The sequence below is a fragment of the Fopius arisanus genome, unplaced genomic scaffold (assembly GCF_000806365.1).
Source record: "Fopius arisanus strain USDA-PBARC FA_bdor unplaced genomic scaffold, ASM80636v1 scaffold00046, whole genome shotgun sequence".
NCBI classification, from domain to species: Eukaryota; Metazoa; Arthropoda; class Insecta; order Hymenoptera; family Braconidae; genus Fopius; species Fopius arisanus.
This window is the reverse complement of record NW_011887785.1, coordinates 603,172-612,403: the sequence shown is the minus strand read 5'-3', so window position 1 is coordinate 612,403 and position 9,232 is coordinate 603,172. Positions and strand designations below refer to the sequence as shown.

Here is a 9,232-nt window from a genome sequence, read left to right as displayed (position 1 = left end):
TTTTCGTGAAATATCTCCAAATCCACGGGAGATAGCGAAATTTTTGTTATTTTCATTTCCACAGATCTCGATTTCCCCGACAAAAAAGGTACTAACAAAAATTTTGATATCACCCATTAATTCTCAGATATCCAATTAAAACCGAGTAACCGTAAAAATGACACTTGTCATTGACCTGAACGCAATTCTTCCTTGAAATCTCCGTACCCGATGGGAATACCGCCATTTTTATAATGACCTTTTTCCTAGCTCTCAAATCGCTCTACAAAAAAGGTAATGACACTAATTTCGATATCACCCATAAACTCCGAGATATCGACGAAAAATCGATCAGCAGTAAAAATCGAGTTGAATTACAATCCACGAATTACAATTACAATCGCAAAAAAAAAATACTGAAGACGCTGGAATCACTTGACCATTCCAATTACTCGGATCTGATCATGAATATCGTGGCCTCCATGTTAGAATCCCATCACCGATTGTCATGGTGTATTTCACCCATTATTTTCTCTCGATCGCGTGAAGGAGACCGCAATCGCTCGCTCGAAGAATCGCAAGAAACCGTGAACATTCATTTCTGATACATTTTTTTTATTTATTTACGCACAGCCGTATCATCTTGATTGAGTTCCATGGAGAAATGATAACGAAGAGGAGGGATTGATGGATTAAAAATAAAAGTAATCGCTAGTTCTTTCGCATGAGAATTCGTGGCGTCATGCTGGGAGCTGATGGTTCCCTTCATTTTTATTATATATTTTTTATTATTTTCATTTATATTTTTTATCCCGAAAAATAATGGGGGTATCCCGACATTTTTTTTTTCAAGATAAATATATTTAAAATCAAAGATAAATGGCAAACAATAATAGTAATAATCATAACAATAATTATTATTATTCTTATTATTATCATATATCAATATAATATAATATATTGATATATGATATATTACACGTGTCGATGGGATCGCCTGATGATATATATATATATATATTATATATTATTATATAAATGTAATACAATATATTAATATTAATATATTAATATAATTATTTAATGTGTATATTTTTTTTTTCATGCACGTACAATATATGTACTTTTTAGGGATCGACGGAATAATTCGATATTATATATATTTTGAATATATTTTTCCATGGGAATAATCATGATGCCTTCCTAGTGGCAAAAGGAGACTCAGGAGATGTAGAGTGGGGAGTTGATATAAGACCCGTTGCCAAAGGCCTCTCCCAGTGTCCAGTGCCGCCACGAAAACCCATCAGCAAAGCTTCTTCGGATCCCATACCAAAGCCCAAGTCACCATCAACCAGTTGAACCAGTTGATGCTCCTGAAGTTGGAGCTTCAAATCATCTACGAGTTGAGTTACTCACTTCTTGATCAGATACCTCCAGGATGGGAGGGATTCACATAATTGCATTCGTGCTGGTCCTCATTACTGCCAAAGGTAAGATCAATTAGTCCATCAGTCGATCAATTAATCCGTCAATTACGCACACCCTCGGGTCACCAGGAAGTCTAACTCCTCGTGGTTTGTGGTTTCTATTTATTTATTTTTTTTCGCGTTTTGGGGATTTCTTTGCAGAATTTTTGAATTTTTTCTATTGGCGGTAATTGGGGATGGGGTACTCGGATTATCGATTAGTCGCGAGTGTAATCGTTTTATTTATTTCACAATTGGGATATGGGCGATTTTAAATATGAATTCTCCTTTCACTTTTACTCTTCGTGTACGATCAATTGTGAATTCATTGCGGTGTAATTGAATAATTTAACGGGTTATGAATTGTTGATGATCGTTGGGAGATTAAATCCTGCAATTGTCCGGTACTTATTTCGCAGCGGTATTATTTCATGGGGAATTTTATTTATTCATGTAATTTTAGGTGATTATATTCATCAGTTGCGGGGAAATCATCGTGGAAAGTCACCAGTTCAGTATTTAAATTCACTGATTTCTCAGAAATCGAGTAATTTATCAACACGAATTAATTATTCAATCATTTTTTATTAATTAATTATCCATTACTCCGCGAAGTGGAATTGACCATTTTTTTATTATCGATTTATATCGAAAACTATCGATCCAGAGTAAAAATGGTAGAAGACTTTTTTGTAGCTGATTAAATTCCCCGGAAAAACGTTTTTTTCACATTTTCTCCTGAAGTCAATGGTTTTTGAGATAAACGAATTTTCAACGGGAGGTAAATAAATTGGGCAATTTCTGGGTGCGACGAATTGCTTATTTATTCAGTAAATAATTATTGTTTAAATTGAATTTGAAAACAATAGGAATCACTGATGTATTTCAAATTTCACATACACATCTCGGGAGAAAGAACTTTCACCCGGTGACTCTCGGGTGAAAATATGAAAGTAGCTCAACCCAAAGAGTATCTTTACACTCTCCTGCCATTTCTCCTTTATGAAAAATTAATTCTCGTCCCCTCGACTCACAACTCAATGTCGTAATTAATACTGTAATCACTCGGGATAAAAGCCGGTTGCTAATCACATCTCATAAATATCAATTCATCCATACGTTTCCTGATAACCGATGGAACGACATTTTCGTTGGATTTTCTCACTTCCGGTTGGAAAGGTGAAACGATGAGAAAAATTCTTGGTGATAAGTTAGAGGATTCAATCGCCCGTGGAAAACTCTCACTAGATTTATTTTTTCACACGGAAATGTCGCATGAAGTCATTCGTTTGGAAAATTATATTTTCCATTAAAAAAAAAAAATAATACCAGAGGTCACAGCGCCTGGAGGTGGGGCGTATTATTTCCTCGGGTAATTTATTAATTTTTTCTCGTGTGCATTTATCCGTTAGCGCGTTGTATCCACATTTGTTTTGAGCTGAATAACACGATCTGTAGAAGTCGTAAAGGAAGGGAAAGTAAGCCAACACCGAGAAAGAACCTCTCGAGGATATTGTAGCCACTGAACATTATGTAACTCAACCGGTGTAGATCCTGAAGAGATGTGTCCCAGAGAATTGCCCGAGGTGATTTTTCGTTTATTTTTTATTGACTATTTTTTAACCTCACGATCGTGAGTCCAGCGAAGGGCGAGTCGTGAGCAGCTGGATCAACCTGAAAGTCCAATTTACCGTTAACATTTTAACTATTGGTACACCCACATTATTTCTACCAAAACATTCCCACCGATTTATCTAGAAATTTATCTAGATTTATCCTGAGCCCTTTCAAGGTCTTACGTTTTCATTATACAATACCAGTGGCCAGAATAAATCTCTTCTTATCAGGAAACCGTTGATTAGAACCTGATTAGGCACTTGCCAGGATGAACGAAGGTCGCTAAAGTCAAGGCTGAAAGGACTTTCACTCTATCTCTGGGAGCGGAATTCCGCATGGCTTCCCACCCATATCATTCCACTGTTTACAATTTCCCTTTCGATTCATCATTATCTCCTGATTCTAATCAATAAAAAAATACTCAAACATTAAAAAAAAGGTCGATCCATCGAAATCGAATGGATAGAGCTTAAAAATTCGATGTATCGATTGCCAGATATAAAAAAATTCATATTTCCGGAATTTTTTTAGTTTGAAAATCGTAAGGAACGTCTTACCTGTAAATTTTGAAAATTTTTAGGTCTAGCCCAAAAACAGCAGCAGGAAGACCCGTGCCAGGTAAAAGCCCGAGTGGTTGGTGATATAGATTACTGTGATCGTTACTGGGAATGCGTGAATGGACGCGCTGAATTATTCGACTGTCCAAATGGTCTCGTATTCGCGGGAAAACATCGGGGTGTAACTGAGGGGTGTGATTACCCCTGGAGGGCGAATTACTGCGATGGCAAACGCCAGGCAAATCCACCGATTGGTGCGGAACACTGCGATTGGTTGTATGGAATTTTTGGTCATGAGACATCGTGCACGAGGTACTGGACGTGCTGGAATGGTACAGCAACCGAACAACTCTGCATTGGGGGATTGCTGTACAACGAGAGGGCACGATCTTGCGATTGGCCAGAGAATGTTGAAGGCTGTCAAAAACATCGTAAGCCAATTTTTCGAAAATTTTTTTCCTCATCAAAACCATGAAAATCCGATTTTTTGTCCACCAAAATCAAAATTTCTCATTTTTTTCATTTTTTCATTTTTTCTTTTTTTTTAAATAAATTATATTAAAATCTCCAGAGCTATCGCAACGCTTTAAACTTGAGAAAAGGATTTTTTTCAATTTTCAATTTTAATTTCAATTATTAATTAAATAAATTCAAATTCAAATTCAATCTTTAAATCATATCAATCAAATAAAATCAAATCAATAAAATCAAAATTCAAATTCAAATTCAATCTTAATTCCCCTCTCTCGAAAAATAATGATAAAAAAAATTCTTTGTCTCCCCGAAGAAACGGTAAACCATTCATGACAATTCTTCCCTCAACTTTCATTACCTTTCAACACGAAGTCATTGCCCCGAGTTCTGGGCGAGGCCCAATCCTCATTTCCATTCACGTAATACCACACGTCGCACCTCCATACATAACTCCATTGTCCCACGTTCCCCTCAAAAGGAAAAAAAAAACAACAGTTAATTAAATCTTAACCCAGTGATGAGAATATTTTTACTCCCCTCAATTAGCGCTGTGCAATGACGATGCCAATGGGAATGTTCCACTTGGCAAGTCCTGCAATCGCTATTGGCAGTGCCAGGGTGGATATCCTCGTCTCCAGAGGTGTCCAGCGATGCTGGTGTTCGACAGGAGATCGTTGAGATGTGTCGTACCACCCACTGAAGACTGCGATGTACCAACAACACCTGCCACCCTCGAGGGAGAACTCCCCGATGGTCGCAACGAGCAAGAGCCTGAGGAGGAGAATCTTCCACCAGGTGTTCCTCCTCTACCATCTGGGGCTGTGCCACTCAGGGCTAGACCCAGGAACTGAGAAAATTATTTTAGACCTGCGAATTAATTTTTCTATTCTAAAATCCTAAAATCCTAAAATCCTATTCGATACCCTTTTCGATTTTTTTTTTTTGACTCTCGCAGATAAATTCATGAATAATTATGTCCCGTTCTGAATTTGTTCTTCATTATTTTAACGAGTTAATTAATATTTTTGGTCTGTAAAAAAATCCGGGTGATTCGATTTTTATATCAATTTTTTTTCGGTCGTTGATTGATTTTTTAATGAAATTATGAGTTTTAGTGGAGATGATAAGGAATTGTTATCAGAAAAAGAGAAAAGCCACTGGGGTATTTATCGTCAATGAAATTTGGAAATTCGAGGGAAATTATTTTCCTGGGAATTCGGGAGGTTTTTTATAAAAATAATTAGAGTTTTTATGGTTTTTTTATTCTGCACACCCCACACTCGCTATTTTGTAAATACTCCCACGTCCTGCGGTTTAACAATCGTGTGAGATTTATTATTGATTTAATAAAGACTACTGTATATTTTGTACGCTCTCGTGTTAATTATAAAAAGAAAATACGAAAAATTATCTGTACAGATTTTATTTTATTCCAGTTCATGTACATTTGTTACAGTTTGGGCATTCGATCCCAGAAATTTTTAACACTCAACAAATTTAATACATTAATTGCAACATAATTAATTATTTCACTTCATTTCAAAGGGGAAAAATATATTTTTGAAAAGAATCGAGTGTCAGTTATTTATATTTTCGAAAATCGGTTCTATTTTACATTTTTTTTTATCCAGAGAATTTATAAAATTCTATTTTTTTTTTTTGGTAATTGATTCTCATAATAAAAAATTATAAAAATCAATGGGTTTCGATTTTTCTTCTGTTTTTTTTGTGTGCTGGAAGGAAAATCAAAGTTTATTAGATTTTTCTATGGAACAGCCGGTGAAATGGGGAGAATTATAATTTTAATAGAATTTCTCATTTTTTATAATTCAACAATTAGTTGAATAAATTTATTCTGTTGAATTTACTCAGCGGTAAATGGTCCAGTCGCCGGAGATTCAATCATCTAAAATTTTTCACTCAATTCTCTAGGAATCCGGGGTGGAATTTTGTATTTACAATCCATCGGCACTGAAAATTTAATAAAAAACAATTTGATCACAAAATTGTTACGTTGATTTCCAAATTCATTCGGGAATTAATTAAATAAATTACCAGTGTGGATGTTCCTCAGGGTCCATGCAGCTCAGGGTGATGGAGTCAAATAATTTTCCCTCCCCACAGGTAATTAAACGAGGGTGATAATCAACGCAAGTAATCAATCTTCCACAATCCCCAGGTACCGGAAATCTGCGGCAAAATAATTTAAAATTGCATAATTTATTATAAATAATGACATAGACAATATTCATTCGATGGAATTATTAATTTTGTCAGAGATAATTAACTTTTCCACTGTAATTACCTAGGGAATGGCCAGAATTTAGCAGCAGCTGTGTGTTTAGGTACTTTCGATGGGCATTTGAAGCCGACGATGGCCTCAGGATTGCAGTAAGGAATCAATTGATCAGGCCAGACGCAGGAGTGACTCTTGTCGTCCCAAGCAAGACCTGGGGTGCACGCCTCCAGGTGAGGCTCTCCATGGATACATTTGATGTAATTCGTACTGCACACGTCGCTCTCAGAATAAACACCGAATTGGTATTCACATCCGGGTGAACTGAATGGAGTCACTGGGAAAAATATTCGTAGACTTTCAGAGGATCATTAGATTTCATGACGATCACCAGGAGGTGCAGCAGATAATACTATTTTTTATTAATAATTAATGAATAATGACAAGTGCTTTGATTAGATTAAAATACTCCATCACTAACTCCATTATTATTATTATTTCCAGCAATGTTATTTATTATTTTAGAATTATTATTTGTTGCTTGTTTATTATTGTTTTGTTGGATAAATCAATTATTCACTGGGAATACTCCTCATTAATTAGAGCAGGGAATTATTTATTTAGCTCTGAGAAGAGTTAATTGTGGTGGCTATCAAATTTTATCGTTGTTGTTATTTTTTTTTTTTTATTGTTGGTTTAATGCTTGGGTTAAATGAATAATTAGTAATTACGGTCAGCCTTGCGTTCTCCGCAGTGGACTGCCCAGTGATAGTTGCAGTGATTGTGAACAGATCCATGACCATCGAAGAGAAGTCCATTCTCGCACTGCTCTAGGGTCAGCGTGCCGTTGGTACAGAGGAAGAACCTGGAGCAATCCTCAGGGTGAGGATACGCGTGGACTCCATAAGGATCAGGACAAGTCGGCGGACCAAAAACTGCTACCGCATCTCCTGAAAATTTCATTCACCAATTTTTTATATAAATAAATAAAAATACTATTACAGAAAATTTTCTGGAATTATTCATTTTAAAAAATCATTCCACACATTTGACTTTTTAAAATTGAATTTTTATTCTCAATGAATTTCGCATGAATTCAGAATAAAAAATTCAACTAAAAGTAATAATAATAATAATAATAATAATGAATAATTATAAATAAAAAATCTGGAATAATAAAAATGAATATGAATATTTTTCGAAAATAATTTTTTCACTGAAATTCCGTTTTTCGAATGAATAAAAAAATCGAGAGACTGAGGAAAATGAAAGAAGGAAATATTCAGATGAACTCGTCCAATAAACTAATGCGCATATGAAAGAAAACAATTAGTTTACCAAACAATTAGCATAAAGGTGTGGTCAAGGGATGAAAGGAGTGAAATAAAAAAATGAATGTTTAAAAAAAAAGTAATGGGCCAGCAAAATGCATTATATCATCATAATTATGGTGACCATATGGTCGGTAGACAGTGAAAGCGGTTTGTGAGTAAAATCACCTGGTGTGTCGTAAGTCGAATCGTTCGGATGGTGAATGCAACGAATCGGGGGAATCCTAGTGCCGATGTACCCGTGATGCATTTCAATGTTATAATGTGCAACGATAATATCATTTATCCTCGTTTACTCACCATTCGAAAGGATTCCCGCCAGTGCAAGGAGTCCGAGATATTTCAATGCGTTCATTGCTTTTGCTGTCTTGTCTGCGCGATATGGTGACCGTTACTACTGACAACTTATTTTAGTCGATGGAGAGGTGCAGGAATGGCCTCGAACAAATCCACCAGGCCCCTTCACTCGCACCACAACCATCGGCCAAGTCTCACCTCTTTCTCGTTAATCCCCACTTTTATATTTTATTTAAAAATTTTTCAATCCGACCTTTTCGGCCATTTCTCCAGGAAAGCTCACTCTGGGCTGTCAAATCTCCCGGGAATCCCCCATTTATCTCGATTGAACGATTCGGTTCATCCAGAGGATCAGGACCTGCGGGGAATCCTCTCAGTAATCATTGGCATTCCAGAATTTATAGGAATTTTCAGCTCGAAATCATCCGAAATTTCGGTTAAATGAATAATTGTTGGACAACAATTGAAATTTAAAATTAATTAACTCTCGTTAGACCTAAGTAATATTGTCTGATTAATGAGGAATATTACCGGTTAATAATTGAGTGCAAACGAGCAACAAATAATAATGCTACAGTAATAAATAAATAATAATGAAGATAGAAGTTGATCTGGGACAATTTGATTGTGGAATTTGTGAATTGAAAAAAAATCTATTGACAGAAAATTCGATTTTAATAAATTCTTCTTCTGTTGCATAGCTTTTCCGTGATATTCTTTATTCATCCTGAGCACGAATACCCCAGGTGATATTATATTGGTGTTGTGCAATGAATTGCCCGGAGGAGGGAACCAGATCCACCACTGGATCCAGTGAAAGCAGTCAATCCAACACGTGTACCATTGCACAACAGAAACAATCAGCCATCACTTACCCAAAAATTCACCGTCTCCCATTTTATCACGGATTCTAATAAATAAATAAATCTATCCCCAATCCTCCGGAATAGGTACGACAGGATAATATATTATTGTGAATTGGAGAAAGTGGAATTATCGGATGTGGACAATCACCGGAAATGAATTCTCAATAATTTTTTATTGAAAATTAAAAACTCACATTTCTATCATTCCAGGGTTACACAACCTGGAAATTGAGCATAAAAAATCAAAACGCACAAATGAATTACGTAAGATTAAAGTTTATTGTCTTTCTTACAGATTATTGTTGTGAAAAGTATTGAAAGCGTTGTGGTATTAACTGGCCCCTCAGTTCTTTTCCTTGTAATAATTTTCACTGGAAAAAAATACAGAGAATAAATTAAACAACAAATA

At 35.6% G+C, this 9,232-nt stretch overlaps 3 protein-coding genes across 3 annotated transcripts in view; 1 reads left to right on the top strand and 2 right to left on the bottom strand.

The window, feature by feature from the left end:
- The first annotated feature begins 1,241 nt into the window (after positions 1 to 1,241).
- LOC105267420 (chondroitin proteoglycan-2-like) lies at positions 1,242 to 5,094 on the top strand. The gene is made up of 3 exons (XM_011306262.1): positions 1,242 to 1,469; positions 3,643 to 4,050; positions 4,640 to 5,094. Exons 1-3 carry the CDS (start codon positions 1,418 to 1,420, stop codon positions 4,942 to 4,944), a joined length of 765 nt encoding a protein of 254 aa, XP_011304564.1. The 5' UTR covers positions 1,242 to 1,417; the 3' UTR covers positions 4,945 to 5,094.
- Positions 5,095 to 5,749: 655 nt separating this feature from the next.
- Positions 5,750 to 8,129, bottom strand: Peritrophin-A (Peritrophin A). Its single transcript, XM_011306261.1, has 5 exons — positions 7,961 to 8,129; positions 7,061 to 7,279; positions 6,399 to 6,666; positions 6,149 to 6,283; positions 5,750 to 6,064 (listed from the first exon to the last, which is right to left on the bottom strand). Exons 1-5 carry the CDS (start codon positions 8,013 to 8,015, stop codon positions 6,049 to 6,051), a joined length of 693 nt encoding a protein of 230 aa, XP_011304563.1. The 5' UTR covers positions 8,016 to 8,129; the 3' UTR covers positions 5,750 to 6,048.
- Positions 8,130 to 9,024: 895 nt separating this feature from the next.
- LOC105267467 (uncharacterized) overlaps positions 9,025 to 9,232 on the bottom strand; it is a 1,987-nt gene continuing 1,779 nt past the window's right edge. Inside the window, exon 2 of the mRNA XM_011306347.1 lies at positions 9,025 to 9,044. Coding sequence (XP_011304649.1) covers positions 9,025 to 9,044 — 20 coding nt within the window. The remainder of the gene's footprint in view (positions 9,045 to 9,232) is intronic.